We start from the raw sequence: 18,202 nt of genomic DNA, 5'->3' as shown, positions 1-18,202 counted from the left end.
ATCTAATGCATAACTAACTGATTTCCTCTCATGCATTCAGTTTTACGGAAAGAGCAAAATAGCGGTTTATGTAGCCAGCCACTTAACTAACACATGGGTACCACAGATTGTCTTCGAGCTACCCTTTTGCGTACTTTTCAAGTGTTCTGCTTTTGTGTGACACAGTGCACACTGCATACTGCTTTAACCTTGAATGTGTTTGATTGGCTGTTTGACAACCCCTCTAGCCTTTTATTTGTAACCCAGTGTCCTAAGTTGTTTCCAGCGTGTTAATAATGCAGGTCAATAAACACATGTTGAGTTTTGTTCAGTTCTCGTCTTGCGCTTTAATCAGGCTGGCTAAAGTCTACATGCAAAGATCCTATCTTTTTAGACCAAGATACAAAACTGAGACAAGAAAGAAGAGAGATTCGGGCACTATTAGCCTGCAGTGTGCAAAGCCAGAGAGAACCGATGAGATACGAACATACAAGGGAACTCACTGTCCGGCCTGCTGCCCGGGCCCTATAACAAACTCCAGCACAGATCCATGAAGTCAACAGAGCTATTTTAGCAGCTGTGTGTGATCGGCTTTCCCACACCATCAATGAACTCATGCCTCATGTCCATATGACCAAACAAAGTAAGTGTATTATTTTCAGCATAATAATTCACAAAGACCTGAGGGAAACAGGACACTGATACAGACAGAATGGCATCTTAGTAGCTGGTCTTGGCAGATTTTTATCAGAGATCCCTTTCAGACATCGAGGTGAGGTCGAGACAGATCCCTTTCAGACATCGAGGTGAGGTCGAGACAGATCCCTTTCAGACATCGAGGTGAGGTCGGGACAGACCCCAGCCTTTCTAACAGGGCGGATTCCATCCTTATCAGCGAGTGGATGAAGCCGGCAGACTGAATCCACTTCAGCAGGAATGCTCTGTGCTCATGGGGCAGATCAACTGACAAATGAAGCCAAAAGTCAGGCCCGCCAGTTTGAAATGGCTGCCTTTGAACACATCTAAGTATGTTTCTACCAGTGCAACTTCCACAGAAACAGGAAAGGGAGTACCACACCAGCATTTCCACACAGCACGGTTTTTTAAACAGTATTCCCTCTTTTTTATTTTTCTGCCCACAAACTGTCATCACCAGAGCTGACTGAAAGGGAGGTGTGGTTCTAACTGGAATACCGTGGGCACTGGGAGGAGCTAATGCAGGGGTAACCTGAGGAAAGCTGAACTCCTGGTTACTGTGCACTCCCAGTGACAGTGCACCCCCAGTCACAGTGAATGCCAAGACACAGTACACTCTCAGTCCCAGTACACTCCCAGACACAGTACACTCTCAGTCACAGTACACTCCCAGACACAGTACACTCTCAGTCACAGTGCATGCCGAGACACAGTGCACTCACAGGCACAGTGCACTCTCAGTCACAGTGTACTCCCAGGCACAGTGCACTCCCAGTCACAGTGCACTCCCAGGCACAGTACACTCCCAGTGGACGCTTCACAAGGTACTCCCAGTGAGCAGCAGAATGCCTAGCCTGGGAATCCTGAGGCTGGGTGTCCCTGTAATGCAGATGATGAAAATTTAAATATGATTTCCATCTCTCTGCCAGAGGCCTCAGACAGTAGGTGAGCCACGCCTTTCAACGCTGATTGGTCAATACCACCATCATTCCACCTCTGAATGACATCACCTATACGCAGCAGCCCCTGTCGATTCTTACAGTAATACAGACAACTGCAGACAGAAACTGTTGCACACACAAACAAGTCCTGCCCACTGGTACAGTGTGTGCGTGTGTGTGTGTGCGTGTACGCAGTGGGCCTGCCCCTCGTCACATTCCACTGCAACAGGATCAGTGGTATAAGTGACAGTTAAAGCTGCAGCTAATCATCAATCTCATTACCAGACACGGTGAGACGGCTAATCGCGTTTCTCCACTGATTTACAGCCAAACCGGGGAAGCTGGATCTGCCGGTCCCTCATACGGCTATCTGGATACCAGCACTTCCTCACAGATTACCATTCACACTACTGACTACCAGCAATTCTGCCCTTAAGACTGCCCCAGTGACTATTACTGCCCCACAAACTTCCCCTGTTACTATTACTACCTCACAAACTGCCCCTGTAAACATTGCTGCCCCATAAACTGCCCCTGTTAATATTACTGCCCCACAAACTGCTCCTGTTACTATCACAGCCCCACAAACTGCCCCACAAACTACCCCTGTTAAGATCACTGCCCCATAAATTGCCCCTGGTACTATTACTGCCGCCAAACTGCACCTGTTAACACTACACCACAATCTGCCCAAGTTACCATCATACCATCTCTTTCTCAGGAAGAGTTAAAACTAATAAACTGCGGTAAACTGGGGCACAGCAGCCTAGTCAGCACATCCTCGCATTAGACAGCTATTCAGCATTAAATAAAATACACAAATAGAGCCTCCTCAGCCGCTACAGTGACTGTGCGGTGTGGGCGAAGCAGGTAGGCAGTTTGACAGTTGTGGTATAAGAGTCTCCCGGGTTCTCCAGTAATCACAGTGATCTAAAACTGGACATCCACCACAGCTAGTGTCAAACTGTCCTGAAACTGGCAGCTCCTGACTGTGCACAGCTGCATAATTACACACACGGGCTTCCGTCTGCCACTGTAACTGCTGTGTGTGTGTGTGTGTGTGTGTGTGTGTATGTATGTGTGAGAAAGAGAGAGAGAGAGAGTGAAAGTGAGAATGAGAGTGAATGAGTGAATGAGAGAGAGAGAGAGAGAGAGAGAGAGAGCTGACACTCCCTACAGACCTACACAGCTGGGACCACACTGCAGCAGTAGCTCTCAGCTTCTTTGAGCTTAAAGCTATAAATTAGTGATTGTCATGTCAGCAGGGAAGGTTTGCTCCACGCATCTCTCACACACCCAGCCCTGCAGACATAGGTCCACAGCAGACACTGTATCAGTGTAAACCCGCGGGTGTCAGACAGCCATGCCAGCGACTTCCTGCAATACAGACCTACAGGTGCAGTGCACTTTGGCCAGGTTACTGTTACCAGGGCGTTTCTGGCACACAATGAACTGTGTGCTACTGGCTTTGCACACTTGTAAAATATTTTATAATACTCACGTACATACTATGCAGACAAGTGTGCTTCACTCAAAGGCCTACAAGCTGCAGAGGGACAAGTAAACACCCATCACCTGGAACCATCTAACGAGAGTGAGTCAGCAGCTTCTAAAGACTACCCCTCTAAAGCCTCTGCCAAAGCCATGTCCACCAACAAGAATGAACAACTCATAGCAGGTAGAGTTCACATACGCCAGAAAATGAGCATTTACAAGTAAGAGTGAGATCAGCCTCCCTAGCTGGAAGCCTTGATCTTGAGCCCAGCAAGGTAATCATATCTCTTCATTCGAAGCCAGCAAAAGACCCCACCTTGTTATGTAAAAATACACAAAAAAATAAAACACACACACAGTGCGTTGTGAGAGCACACAGACTGAATGTATAGAAAACGCACCACTTGTATTACTTCACCTGAATTAGTAAACTCAAAAAGTTCTGAATAGACTGAACTCGAATAAGGCCAGATTGGACAACCTATGCTGACAAAATTATACAACACAATGGGTGAAGATTCCCGAATTTACCGACCTCTCTAACGGGTCTGACCAGGGTCCCATTTATGCAAACCGCACCACTTTCTTATGGGACAGGAAATCTGCATTATGTTAAAAGTCGTCTAAATTAATTAATTCAGAAGAAAACATTATGGTTACATAGCTTTAAGATCTTATTGTTATTACAGTGTCTGTAGGCTTAAATCACAGAGAATAAACATTGGTCTTGGCACCAATTATTTGCTAACTCTGAATCACGTCCCCACAGGCTTTCGGTTTTACATCAAGAGCCGTAGGCCTTGCCTTTCCAAGCGCAAAGAAACATCAGGGCAAAAAGGGCAGTTACCAAGCGTTTTTACCACACTAAACACCGCACAATAAACAATATCCACCATCAATGTGCCCCTTTTGAAACCGGACTGTGACTGAAACGCATCAGTGGGTTAATACAAAAGAAAAAGAAGAACCAGACCTGTGTTCAACAACTCAGCACTTACTGTACAGTAACGCAGCTCTCTCATGCACAGGGAGCAGTGAAGGATGCACTGGTATAAAATAGGCCTATGTCATCAAAAGTGTTGTTTGTTAGCTCTTCATTTAAGTCCAGTCATACCATAACTGAAATAATGGCATGCCGAACATTAAACAGAAGCTGATGATGAATATCGATAGTTAAAGTTGCCAGCAGGCAACTTCGCTGAATGTGCCTTTTAGTACTGACAGTGGTTTTTATATCTTACATATCATGACTAGCGAAACTAGCGAAATCCATAGATCACAGTGTGATGCATGATACAGCAACACTGGCAGAAAGGCCTGCACAGAGAGTTATTTTACAGAATCACAGAGTTACACAGCGAAAAGTCATTTTACTCGCTTGCTTTTTGTTACTGATAGAAACGATACGATATAACATATGGGTATCTAAAATATCTATTAAATATAAGACATACAGCGGCTTACCTCAATAAAGTATTTGCAGACAATCGTGCTCATCACATCACAGAAGCCAAGGAGAAGAGTTGCAGTAGTTCCTTGGACAGAGGCTAGCGGTTAGCTGACCAGCCACAGAGAAGTACGGTTGTTATATGCGCTTCAGTTCTGCAAGATCGCTACCCAGCTAACGAGCCGTTTGCAAAAGGCAGCTCATCCTGGGAGGCCAGAGTTTGTTGTCCACAATCCGACCGTTTTCGGCTATCTACATAAAGCGGAAAAACAGCCTCGAACAGCGTACTTACTCGCTACCGTTACTGTTAACTCGCTAAACAATCCAGCACATACTGTACTCGCTGTAGCTACACGGGCACTTCCATGCGATCTTAATGGACAAGATAATAATTATGAAAGCAACGGAACACATCCAATTTGCTGCATTGTTCCTTAGACAGAATAAACGTATACAAGTCCAGTAATTAGGTCACACGGCGATAAAGTAAGCTGTGCCTAGTTCCACCGTCCTCTTTCTCTCTATCAGTAATAGCGTTAGCTGCGAAAGCTAGCTAACCTCACCACAGGGCGGAGCAGTCAGCATCACCTGCATTTCAGCCTCTTCATTTTTCCATTACGGTACAGCTAGCTAGTTTTCTCCACATTTTTTTTGGCGCTCATCGCTAAAATGTCACCCCTGTCTCCCCATTTTGCCTATCATAAACTTCACAATAATCACAACCTTCTAAGTAAATAACTGTTTTACAATCTTCCTCCACCTTGCACCGGTGTGTCCCAACCCATCCACTCCCAGTCATTCACACACAACCACAGCTGACGCTGACGTCACTGCAACATGCTTCCGCCCCGTTGGAACGGGCGCGTTCACTCGGCTCACACTTACGCGCACGCAATTTAAATATATTAAGGAATAAATCCTTAATTTCTTGAATTCCAGGTATATAAATGGGAAATTTAAATCGGTGGTAGTAAAGACTTTTATCCATTTAGTTGGTTAATATAAAATAAGTAAAGATATTTAGCAATTATAGATACGCATCTGGATATATCCCTCAATCTCTTAAATAAAATAGAATGCATTCGAAAAGCAATAAGTAAATGTGCTGTTTTATCGAGCTACTACACCTGATACTTCTTTTTCCTCGCTTCTCTGAGTTCATGCACACAGATCAATATCCATTTCTGTATTCACAGAGGGTTTTTTTTTTTCTTAGAAGGAATTTGTATAGGTCTATTACAAATTAATATCATTGTTGTTGCTGTTGTTTTAATCCACAATATTAATTTACTGGGACTTTGAGGTTGATGGGTATGCTTATCAGAATACATAGTTTTAGATGATAATATTATTTTGGTCTTCAGTTTGACATTAAACAAAACATAGGCGTGGCTCTTTCTTATTTTAAGATGCGTCATAATTTTAAAGCTTAGTTTTTCATACTCAAGATATATGAATACCTAATCCATTCATGGCAATGCATTTTAGACCACAATTGCCTATTTATCTTATTCATTTAAATCAATAGATTACTCTTGTCAAAGGACCCTTAGAGCTATTAATGTCAAGGTATACAAGAATATTAATCGTATTCACTCTCTCACCACAGACGCATAAGCGCATGCACACACACACACACAGAGAGAGAGAGAGAGAGAGAGAGAGAGAGAGAGAGAGAGAGAGAGAGAGTCCCCAGTCTCCTGTGCGCTAATCTGCTCTGGTCTGGGAAATGCTCTGACAGCAGGCCATGCAATTTTAATCATTTGGGAAACTTGAGCGCTTTCTGCTTAGGGAAAAACAGACTAAGTATAAGAAAGATAATCTTATTCAAATGAAAGAGGAGTTTGTTTTTAAGAGTGAAGGGTTATTTAAGGATCCAATATGTAAGTGTACTTATAGAAGCAAGATGAAAAAAGTTTATTGGATCCAACTTTCATATCCTGTTTTTCTCACGTAAGATATAACTGTAAGTGTTAACATTTTCAAGACCACAAGGTGGCAGTGTTTAATTATTTCCAGCCCCAACAAGTCATAGATATCTATACTAGGTTTGCGTGTGTTATTGTTTTTTTAATGCATTCATTATTTTTGTCTGCATGGTCCCTTTCCAGAGAAGCAAAATAAATATTACTGTGAGGGTAATTCATCTTTCCTCATTCATCGCTACTACATTCAGAAATATATAGATCTATCAAAGTCTTAATTCACAGTACTACAAATATTTTCATCATCATCATTGCATCATCATTAGCACTACCACTGCAGTGATTTTTAGAACCTGACTTTTCTATCACTGCTACATCCCACTATTGCACCCAGGTTGTGCAGCAATCTGATAGGCGACCCCTCTCACGCCTCTGGACAGGAAAGCCGAAAGCTCAGGTGAGTCCTATCACACTTCTGGACAGGTGAGCTCTCTCACACCTATGGACAGGAGAGCTGAAAGCTCAGGTGAGCTCTCTCACACCTACAGACAGGAGAGCTGAAAGCTCAGGTGAGCTCTCTCACACCTACAGACAGGAGAGCTGAAAGCTCAGGTGAGTCCTATCACACATCTGGACTGGAGAGCTGAAAGCTCAGGTGAGCTCTTTCATACCTACGGACAGGAGAGCTGAAAGCTCAGGTGAGCTCTCTCACACCTACAGACAGGAGAGCTGAAAGCTCAGGTGAGCTCTCTCACACCTACAGACAGGAGAGCTGAAAGCTCAGGTGAGTCCTATCACACATCTGGACAGGAGAGCTGAAAGCTCAGGTGAGCTCTTTCATACCTACGGACAGGAGAGCTGAAAGCTCAGGTGAGCTCTCTCACACCTACAGACAGGAGAGCTGAAAGCTCAGGTGAGTCCTATCACACATCTGGACTGGAGAGCTGAAAGCTCAGGTGAGCTCTTTCATACCTACGGACAGGAGAGCTGAAAGCTCAGGTGAGCTCTCTCACACCTACAGACAGGAGAGCTGAAAGCTCAGGTGAGCTCTCTCACACCTACAGACAGGAGAGCTGAAAGCTCAGGTGAGCTCTCTCACACCTACAGACAGGAGAGCTGAAAGCTCAGGTGAGTCCTATCACACTCTGGACAGGAGAGCTGAAAGCTCAGGTGAGCTCTTTCATACCTACGGACAGGAGAGCTGAAAGCTCAGGTGAGCTCTCTCACACCTACAGACAGGAGAGCTGAAAGCTCAGGTGAGTCCTATCACACATCTGGACTGGAGAGCTGAAAGCTCAGGTGAGCTCTTTCATACCTACGGACAGGAGAGCTGAAAGCTCAGGTGAGCTCTCTCACACCTACAGACAGGAGAGCTGAAAGCTCAGGTGAGCTCTCTCACACCTACGGACAGGAGAGCTGAAAGCTCAGGTGAGCTCTTTCATACCTACGGACAGGAGAGCTGAAAGCTCAGGTGAGTCCTATCACACATCTGGACAGGAGAGCTGAAAGCTCAGGTGAGCTCTTTCACACCTACGGACAGGAGAGCCGAAAGCTCAGATGAGTCCTATCACATCTCTGGACAGGAGAGCAGTAAGGTCAGGTGAGGACTCTCAGAGTCTTCTCCTTCCCTTTCTTTCTTGTGTAGTAGCAGATCTGCTTCTTGTTGTGGCTGGCCCTGTTCCACAGGCTCAGGCTTACTGGCCAAGAAGAGCACATGAGCTCGACATAACAGCTCTAGTTCCCTCCTTCCTGTTGAAGAAAAACACACCGCAGAGCACAGGTCTTTATTTCATCATCAGTGCGTGTTTCCTCTTGTAGTATGTGCGCTTTTTTAGCTGCACCGTCTTTGTGTCAATGTGTGAGCTTTTCTGGCTCTGCGTTTTAAGAGGATGGGGGGAGAAGTAAATCAGCCGGGGTCTAACTTGGAATGAACAGACTGAGAGAGGAAACGTGAAGACATGAAAAGAATGCAACGGAAAAAATCATTTGAAAAAATTTAAAATCACGCAAAAGGAACGATAAGAGGAGTGGAAACAAACGGAGGAAAATATGTGTTTGGAATAAGAAGGAGAGAAGAAACAGAAAAATAAAGAAACAGGCAGCAAAATAAGGAGACGTCCGGGTAAGTGTCCCCTGTAAGATTGTTTACTTTTCCAAAGCTGGCCAGTCCAATCCAATCTAGTGCAATACCCTCCTTTCTTTCATACTGAATAGAGCTATTTTTGTTCAATAATCAGATCATTGTGCTATGGAGTCTCTCAAGGACATTAATATAATCTGTATTATTACTGATTTAATAAATGCATCAAAGTAGAAGAAAGGTGTTCTGTACGTGAAATTATTTTGTTTTACCTGTTTTGAATCAATTCCTATAATTGTTACTGGCAAACGAAATTTTTTCTCTTTAGATTCATTTAAATCTCTGCTTTTAATTGATTGCATAAATCTGCTTAATTTCTTTACCTGTGTTTGCAAATAAAAAAATGAATAAAATTAGGGGTTTCCAAAAGTTGATGTAATTGGAATGCTTAGTTTGGATGGCAATGATAATGATGATGGTGGTGGTGGTGATGATGATGACGATGGTGGTGGTGGTGATGATGTAGATGATGATGATGACAGTGGTGTTTGTGATGATGATGATGATGATGGTGGTGGTGGTGGTTATGATGGTGATGATGATGATGATGATGGTGGTGGGGGTGATGATGAAGATAATGATGATGATGATGTTGGTGGTGGTGGTGATGGTGCTGATGATGAATACCACAATGATAATTGTAATGATGATGATTATGATTATGATAGAAATTATGGTGATGATGATGATGATGATGCTGATGAAGAAGAAGATGATTATGACGGAAATGATGACGATGATGATAATGATTCTAATGAAAATGAGATTGATGATGACGATGATGGTGATGATGATGATAATGATCATGATGACAATGAAGATAATGATGGTGATGATGATGATGGTGATGATGATGATTATGTTGAAGTAGAGTAATGACGTATTCCCTGATGCTTTGTACACAGACCTGTATACCCTCTGCAGGGTTTGTTGGGAGCCTGGCATTGTGCTGAGAGATGCCCTGTATTCTGCGCCTGGTGATCCTCGTCACATTGGCACTGCGCCCCGAGGCGGGCATGGTGAGAACACAACCGCCCATATTTTTAAAGAAATCCCACCCATGTTTTAGGCACAACCACACCCACCTTTTAAACAGAACCCCACCCTTATTTTAAGCACAACCACACCCACCTTTTAAACAGAACCCCACCCTTATTTTAAGCACAACCACACCCACCTTTTAAACAGAACCCCACCCTTATTTTAAGCACAACCACACCCACCTTTAAAACAGAACCCCACCCTTATTTTAAGCACAACCACACCCATCTTTTAAACAGAACTCCACCCTTATTTTAAGCACAACCCCACCCATCTTTTAAACAGAACCCCACCCTTATTTTAAGCACAACCCCACCCATCTTTTAAACAGAACCCCACCCTTATTTTAAGCACAACCCCACCCATCTTTTAAACAGAACCCCACCCTTATTTTAAGCACAACCCCACCCATTTTTTAAACAGAACCCACCCTTATTTTAAGCACAACCACACCCACCTTTTAAACAGATCCCCACCCTTATTTTAAGCACAACCCCACCCACCTTTTAAATAGAACCCCACCCTTATTTTAAGCACAACCACACCCACCTTTTAAACAGAACCCCACCCTTATTTTAAGCACAACCACACCCACCTTTTAAACAGAACCCCACCCTTATTTTAAGCACAACCACACCCACCTTTTAAACAGAACCCCACCCTTATTTTAAGCACAACCCCACCCATCTTTTAAACAGAACCCCACTCTTATTTTAAGCACAACCACACCCATCTTTTAAACAGAACCCCGCCCTTATTTTAAGCACATCCACACCCATCTTTTAAACAGAACCCTGCCCATATGTTAAGCACATCCCCACTCAAACTTACTACAGGTGGAAACAGCTCAGCATAGCGGTCCCAACCCCTGCAGGGTGTGATCAAAATGGCAGCACTGCTGTATAAAACCTGCAATGATTTTTAATAGGCTCTGTGAGCAGCCTGCAAACAGGTGTAAACACTCAGGGACAGACAACAAACTGCAGTCAGCAATAATAGCTAAAACAGGCTTGGATGGCACAAATCACCTATAGGATTCTCTCTGTCTCTATGCGCTTGTGCATAAATCTCATATTTGACATGATTTAAGTGTTTTTTACGCAAGCTGTATATACCCCTAAGGTTACTGAAAGGAGATGGTGGCAATAAGGTCTATATGAAGTTTAGCTAACAGCTCCCCTCAAAGCAGGTCAGAGAAGGTCTGTTTTTCATCAGTGTAAAACGGGTCCAGGACAGATGTGGGCCTGGCACCGACTACAAAGCAGACAGTCTTTAGAGTTCAGCCATTCCAGTGGAAGAAGAGCACAGCAGGATAGACCATGTACGGGGAACAGAAATTAGGCCAAGCACAAATATCAGCATGTTAGAAACTGGTGTGTGGAGAAATAAACATCACAATATACCGAGGGACTCCAACGGAGTTCAAGAGGAACAAATGTGCATGGTTTCTGTGTACGGAAGCATATGTTTGTTTATGCACATGTATGTGCGCATCTGTGTATATGCACGTGTATATGTGTATACTGTATGCATATGTATGTGTGTACATGTGTGTATCTGCATGTACTGTATATCTGTGTATGTGTTTGTGCGTGAGCATGTGTGTGTCTGTTTCTGCACGTACATCTGCGTTTGTGCTAGCGTGTATGTATTTGTGTGTGTGTGCGCTTGTGCACATTTGTGTGTGTGCATGAGCTCAAGTTGACTCTGTGTATTTTAGGGAGGCAGAGCCCAGCGTAAGCAGCGATTGGCCGAAGAGAAGTTGCGTCCATACCTGGGTCGGGTCAGTCCAGGTGCGAGCTGACATCACTCACTGTGTGACATTGACATTCCTGCGTGCACACTGACTGATATTAATGCATCACATATTCATGTGTTTCACTGCATCTTACATGAAGCAATAATGGCTTTTTGAGTGGCACTTCAATATTGAAAGTGGATGGGAGAAAGTGGGTGGGGGGCGTGGGGGGGGGGGGGTGTACAGGTATGCCAGGTAGGTTCGAGCCAATTTCTTTATTACTAATTCTTCACAATGAGGATAATTACATGGAAGAATTGAATATTTATATGAATAATCTGTAACCTTTCTGTTGTGATCCAGTCAAATTTAACCGATTTGCACCTAATCTGTATTTTGCATATCTGTAGTGTTTCTGATGAAATATTATGAACACACCCAAATACACACACCTACACACACATGCACACACACTTGCACACACACACAAAATGGGAATTTTGTTCATGTTACAAAATTTACTAAATAAATGTGACTCAACTTGGGCATGAGATACACTCAGCCATTTCACAGGAGAGACAAGAACATAGAAAAAACGGCAATAAAGTATGGTCTGCATCTGTAAGACCATACCAATTACAAATGTACTTGAACGTGCAAAAGTTTTGTTTGGGACTCCAACATTACAAGGATTCTAATGCCTTGGGCGCACTACAGAATAATCGGGCCAGTTTTAGGCCTGATTCAGTCTTCTGAACAATCATTAGGATGTTCCTTATTTAACGCTGATCCAAACCGATTATCTGCCAAAATGATCCTGTAGTGTGGTCTTAAACGATCTCATATTGGGCCCCACTATGCCAGAAAATTCTAATATTCTTGAGGCCCCATCAGGGCACTTGGAATTGTGTGATGTGGAGTGAAGTGTTTACAGACAGATCTTAACCCTCCTGATAAGCACGGGGTAACCCCAATTTGGAATCATAAATATCAAACGCATTTGATATTTACGACTCAAAATTCTGTAGTGTGAGGGGAACAGCAATGGAGCCTTAAACAGCAACCTGCAATAGCCAATAAGAATCGAGCTGACTGATGAAGCAGAATGTTTGTTTTGCTCTAGAGTTACATTGCATCATGCACGTTTCTGAGAGATCTTGTGTTGCGAGAGTCACGACTCTTGATAATGAGCATTAATGTTGAGTGTGTGATACTCCGACTTGATCAAATCTTCTGTGTGTGTGTTCTAAAAAAGATCTGTGAAATCTTTCTGCCGGGTCTCCCACATTTTCAATATTGGTTATGATTTGAAAAGTTCTGTAGTGTGCATCAGGCATAAAGTATTTTTCACACCTGTTGGACGTTAGAGGACGAAATAGTCCCAGTAGTCTCATACTGAGAGAATGTCTCTCAATAAATTAGCATTGGTCAGTTTTGACTAGAAACACAACAGATGTCATTAATTGGTACCATTGCAAAAAAATTTAAGTGGTTTCAAAACAAGTATCCTGACTTTGACACATACCATTCTGTAATAATCACTCGACATGTTTTTCCTTACTAAAGTCAAAATATACATAAATTGTGTTTATTTCACTCAAAAAGGAGTGGACAATTTTAGGTTAATGATGTGGGCTAGAAGGTGCGGCGGTACATTATGTGATCACTTATGCTTTATGATTGCTTTATAAACAGTTAAAATGGACCACCCAATTTAAAATGGGAACACGAACAACATAAAACATGGTACAAACATAATGCGAGAGTTAAAGTTCTGTTTTATGACTTTTCTTTTTTGATCAGTCACCCATTGTTCCTCAAAGTTTTATATGGGAAAAACCATTTAGACTGCCAGCTCCACACACCCCTGTGCCTGCCTGAGGATTATGGGGAAATTATCGGTGTCCTAAAGAGCAGGAATAGTGGGTAAATCTGGGAATAGTGGGTGAATCTGTGTGGTTTGTGCTGCTTCACACTTGGCATGTGTCTCTCACACTTTGTGGGGAAGTGCAACTCTGTCCGTATGTCTGTCTGGTCTATGTCAGTTTGTCTTTCAAGTCATTCTTTCCTTTAACAGATGTGACATGGAGCTTGCATTTAGTCATTTAGCAAATGCTCTTATCCAGAGCAACTTAAAGTCACCTTTAATATGCTGTATAATTGTATTTTTAGAGCAGAAGCCATAGTTTTAATGTGAGTCCCCTACACTCCTGTTTATTTTGTCCTGCTCGGCATGTCTCCCAGTAGATGATGTCATGTTGTTTTCCTCGCTGTTTGAAGTAGTTTATTGGCTTCTCTGCCTTGAATTGGAGCTGTAAGCTGGTTTGTTTTCCTGGACCATATTGGTGATCATCCTCCTTTTTGGGCTCATGTCTTGGGATTTTACTACTATACGGGTGATCAAATCAGGTGGCAATTTTTTTTTAGGTCAATCCAGAATTTGTTGGCTCTCTTTTGGATGCTAATTGATGACTGTAACTGGCCTAATTCTACTCTGCATTCAGCACTGGGAGTTTCTGACAGCGAAGGACCTGCCTACAAGGTTCACTGTACATTGCCAGTATGTCCAACAAAATCTAATTCTCTGAGAGGACACCACTGTAAATGCTGATTGGAGGATGGCTGATTAAATAGTTCAAACCATATCCGCATGTTTGTTTGTGTCGTAGGAATTCTACTGTTGAATGGAAGTTAACAAATTTTTTTTCTGTTCCAAGCAAATGTGGTGCTTGCAGTATTCCTGTCTGTTTTCCGAATTTTAAATGTTTAAACACTTAAAATGTTTTTGTGGGGATTTCAGCCAAGACACGCTCTCCATCTCCCACCTCCCCCCTCCCCCCCCCTCCTCTCTCTCAGGAAGCCTGTGTGATTTGCTGAAGTGTCACAGTCCTATTGGCTCCTGGTGTCAGGTGGTAAGGGACAGCAGCGGCATCCTCGTCCCCAAGTGTGTGTGTCCCCAGAAGTGTCCTCGGTGAGCCTCCACATGCCTCCATCCATTTCTGCTGAACGAACACAGTCCCGTTCCCACATCCAACTTCACAGGAGCATAATAGCTCTTTCATATGGCCGAGACTGCGTGTCGTCAAAGTGCCAAGTGTAGTAAACGTATCTTGTTTCATAGATATGAGGTTTCAGGTTTTGGAAATTGAGCAAATGTCTTCTTTAGGGTTTGCATATCTTGGTTGTGAAGATGAATCATCTTTCAAATTCAAAGCAATTGTGAACTCGCTCTGGTACTCACAAACACACACCTTGTTCTTCCAAAGAGTGTGTCTGGTAAGTCTGCGTGCTGTCTACTTCTGTCCTCAAAGACACAGGATAAGAAATGACACAAAGACAGGAAGAACAAGCAATCCATCATAAAAATGAAATGTTCCTCTTGGTGCCAGAGTAACTGGAACAACCGAATATCAAATTATATATCAATATTTCAAGAGGATCATCACGCTTTTATCAGATAGTCTGAGCACTAAACTGATGACGGCATCGAGGCTGTCATCCACAGTGGAACACATTTAACCCAAAATAAAATAAGTGTCCGTACAGAAACTTTAGCCAACACAATCGTGTTTTACCAGCAGAACTTCAGGAGAGATCATGCATGTATGAAAACACACAGCATATAAACAGAGAGGAATATCCATCATTTTTCTGTTAAAAAATTAATTCAGTGAAACAGAATAAATAAGGCTTTGCATATTTTAACAAAGGATAAATATAAATAGACCATTGAAAATTCCAAAATACACAGAGAGATTTATAATCTCTCACACAGTGCATAATTAGAAAAGTATTATAACAGCAAAATATTAAACAGTGATATACGATGACATTTTTATATTGCAGAAAACTATAAAAGTCTTACATTTATTAATAATGTCATAATTTAACATTTCAGTGCTTTGGAGTATCGAGACACATTCATTGTGTGTCCATAAAGAGAAATTAGCACATTGTGCACTGCATAAACCATAAACAAATATCTCAGTTTTTGACACACAAAAAAGAAAATAAATGAAAACAGTTCATGTGCGTGCAGCGATGTTTATAATCATGCGCAGGCATGTTTGTTCATCTGTGTGCAGCAAGGGGGCGCCAGTGTGCAGTGTACTAGGCAAGACCTATGCAAGTGAGTGCCTACTGCACAAAGATTCCTGTCGGAAGAGGCGTCGGATTGGGCTAGCCCACATGGGTCCCTGCGCTGGTATGGACTCGCCTCCCTGCACACTATCACCCTACACATGAACTTCAGTCTGTGACTGAACTCATTTCAGTTAATCTCAGTTGAGTTGAGTTGAGTTGAGTTGAGTTGAGTTGAGTGGAGTTGAGTTCAAGTCAATTCAGTTCAGTTCAGTTCAATTCAATTCAATTCAATTCAATTCAATTCAATTCAATTCAAATCAGTTAATTTTAATCTATTATTTAAGATTCCTGTTGCATGTGAAACAGTAACTACTGAGGGGGTATAAGGTCTTTTAAAATGGCATCCTGATGGTCAGGGCTGAAAGGAGCCACAGAGTAAATCAGAAAATGTAAAAAGTGTTGTTTCTGCTATAGATAAAAATCAGCAAATGTTTTTCATTTTTGGTTGCTGGCTGTGCTTGCGGCTGTGCTTGCGGCTGTGCTGTCCTGCGTCTCTCAGTGCCCAGGGCGTTGTGCACAGACGTGGAGCTGGGACAGTTCCCCTACAGACTGCTGGACTGGTTTCTGCTGCTGAGTCGTATGGGGGAGTCCTACCAGTCCGCCCCCCCACCCCAGAGCTGCCTGAGCCACGGCCAACGCACAGCTCTGGCCGAGGTATGGGGGGGGAGGGGGGGCGTGTCGACTGCATCTCTGAGCGCCTGCGGATGTCTCTGGTGCAGGAGGCAGTAATTCTCACCATGGCGACAGAAATAGCACCCGTAGTGTGCTGCTGTAACTCCCTGATCGTCCTGCCAGGCCACGTTACTACCAGCCCCCCCCCCCCCCACCCCCCAACCTCCAATCAGACCGCTCGGTTACACCCTCTCCTCACCTCTGCCTTTCTCCTCTCCTCTCCTCTCTCCACCCCCCTCCCCCCCTTCCCCGCCCCCTCACGCCCCCCCAGCGGTGGTTCGCCCAGCTGGATCGGAACCGGGACGGGAAGCTGAGCCGCCGGGACCTGAGGAAACTGCGCTACAAGCGGATGCCCCTGGAGCAATGCGCCCGGCAGTTCCTCCAGTGAGAACCCCCCCTGCACCCCCCAAACTGCCCCCCCGCCACAGTCGTAAAGTGCCGTCTCCACAGTTACAAGCCTACAGCGGCGAGCTTCGTGTCTGCACGAGCCTGAATGTCACGATGTCACGTCCTGCTTAAGGACGCCCTTATTTATCGCCTGTCCTCTCGCTGCTCCCAGCGTTCAGCCAAACGGAATCCCTAATTCAAATGGAAGGAGAACACAGTGACACAACTGAATACATGGCAAGAGGGTAGAAAAGAATGATTCCGTAAGGATGTAATGAGAACATTGGGTGCATTATTGTGCATTTGTGTGTGCCTGCGTGTGTGTATATATATGCGTGTGTGTGTGTGTGTGCGTTCAGGTCCTGTGACACAGACAGGAACAGGAAGGTCACCCTGCAGGAATGGTCTGCCTGCCTCGTGGACCGGTCAGAAAGATGGTTCCAGGATTTCATGTGTGAGTGTCCCCCAGTCAGGCTGCACGCCCCTCAGTACGCCATTCACACATCAGCGACCGCAACCGCCATCAAATTTGATTGGCCATTTTAATCTTCTGTGAAGTATTAGACATACATCATTACCCTTTTTCAGATGTATGTCCGCCCGTGTTTTAATGAGCGCTCGCAGATAAATCTGCCTCTTCTTTCTCAGCAGTGAAGATGGGGTCCCATGAGCTATGTCCTGTCTCGAATCCTCGACTTTAACCACCGGTGAAGAGCAGCCGCCTGTCATTCTTCTCCGCCATCTTTGACAAGCTGAAGCCGTCGGCGATCTCGCAAGCGAACGCTGCAAGCTTGGCGCCTCCTGGTGGATATGTACAGTACTACATGTTATTACTTGTCGACAGCAGTTTTCTGCTTTTGTGTATAGCTGCTTTCACGGCAGTGTATCGCTGCCATTATTTTTCTAATAAATGTCTACCTGGCCTTCTTCCTGTGGCTGACTGTCGGTGTTTGTTCTTCATGGTGTCCCCCGACATCAGGAGCACACTAGTGAGAATACACACTCAAAAGTGTGTCGGATGGATGGGTAAATGGGACCCGCTGCAGATACATGATTAATTTACACACCAGACGCTCTTATTCTAGGAAGCTTACCTCACTGTAGTTTTACATATTTATGCAACTTGCTGTTTCACCGAATCAGCAAATTACAACAGCGGTCTCCCACTAAGGATTTGAGCCTGCAACCTCTATTCCATCGCTGCATGAGCACAGCGAGAGCCCCGCACGCAGCACTGCCAAAGGGGACGGAGAGAGTGCTGTGGGAGTGAGGGGAGTGGGCGGGTCAGTAAATGGAAGGAGGGAGAAGGAGGAGAAAAGGAGCGACAGCATGCTGTGACAGAGGGAGCACATGGTAATGCACTCTAAATGGGTGCGAGTGAGGGTGGGGGGGCCATGCAGAGTAACTCATAAAACATTGAAGGAGAGGGAAGCCAGGCGTGAGCGCTAAGTCCAGGTGTAGAGCAGCAATGTGGAGAGATCGGTTCATTCAGGACAAAAGTAAGCGTGTACAGTGCACACATCCAAACTGATTACAAAGTATCAGTGATAAAGCAGATGGTACAGGAAGAAACGCCTCCACACTGCTCTTCAGAGTGAT

The 18,202-nt window shown here is 44.1% G+C and overlaps 2 protein-coding genes across 9 annotated transcripts in view; one reads left to right on the top strand and one right to left on the bottom strand.

The window, feature by feature from the left end:
* ccser2a (coiled-coil serine-rich protein 2a) overlaps nt 1-5,392 on the bottom strand; it is a 58,704-nt gene extending 53,312 nt beyond the window's left edge. For 4 of the 6 annotated variants that reach the window (XM_064316748.1, XM_064316751.1, XM_064316749.1 and 1 more), the window contains exon 1: nt 4,575-5,391. The gene's annotated coding sequence lies outside the window, so the exon portion shown is untranslated. Of the gene's footprint in view, nt 1-4,574 lie in introns of all 6 variants that reach the window. The other 2 variants (XM_064316752.1, XM_064316754.1) reach the window with 1 other exon arrangement.
* Nucleotides 5,393-8,177: 2,785 nt separating this feature from the next.
* On the top strand, nt 8,178-17,538 carry sparcl2 (SPARC-like 2). 3 transcript variants are annotated; one of them, XM_064317755.1, is made up of 9 exons: nt 8,178-8,604; nt 9,528-9,641; nt 11,384-11,456; nt 14,258-14,372; nt 15,463-15,605; nt 16,044-16,198; nt 16,488-16,600; nt 16,963-17,057; nt 17,255-17,538. In XM_064317755.1, exons 2-9 carry the CDS (start codon nt 9,579-9,581, stop codon nt 17,302-17,304), a joined length of 807 nt encoding a protein of 268 aa, XP_064173825.1. In that variant the 5' UTR covers nt 8,178-8,604; nt 9,528-9,578; the 3' UTR covers nt 17,305-17,538. The 3 variants fall into 3 exon arrangements, with proteins under 3 accessions (XP_064173825.1, XP_064173824.1, XP_064173826.1); XM_064317754.1 differs by having other exon boundaries at nt 8,181-8,604; nt 17,252-17,538; XM_064317756.1 differs by having other exon boundaries at nt 8,183-8,604; nt 15,487-15,605; nt 17,252-17,538.
* Nucleotides 17,539-18,202: the final 664 nt, after the last annotated feature.

The sequence above is a fragment of the Anguilla rostrata genome, chromosome 18 (genome assembly GCF_018555375.3).
Source record: "Anguilla rostrata isolate EN2019 chromosome 18, ASM1855537v3, whole genome shotgun sequence".
NCBI lineage: Eukaryota > Metazoa > Chordata > Actinopteri > Anguilliformes > Anguillidae > Anguilla > Anguilla rostrata.
The sequence above is the reverse complement of the archived record's forward strand: the minus strand, read 5'-3'. Positions and strand labels throughout refer to the sequence as shown.

Excerpts from the sequence above, each read along its gene's own strand:
- sparcl2 (XM_064317754.1), top strand. The coding sequence starts at position 9,579 with ATGCCCTGTATTCTGCGCCTGGTGATCCTCGTCACATTGGCACTGCGC. Across the intron at positions 9,642-11,383 it reads TGCGCCCCGAGGCGGGCATG|GGAGGCAGAGCCCAGCGTAA; the intron begins GTGAGAACACAA and ends TGTGTATTTTAG. Across the intron at positions 16,199-16,487 it reads AACGCACAGCTCTGGCCGAG|CGGTGGTTCGCCCAGCTGGA; the intron begins GTATGGGGGGGG and ends ACGCCCCCCCAG.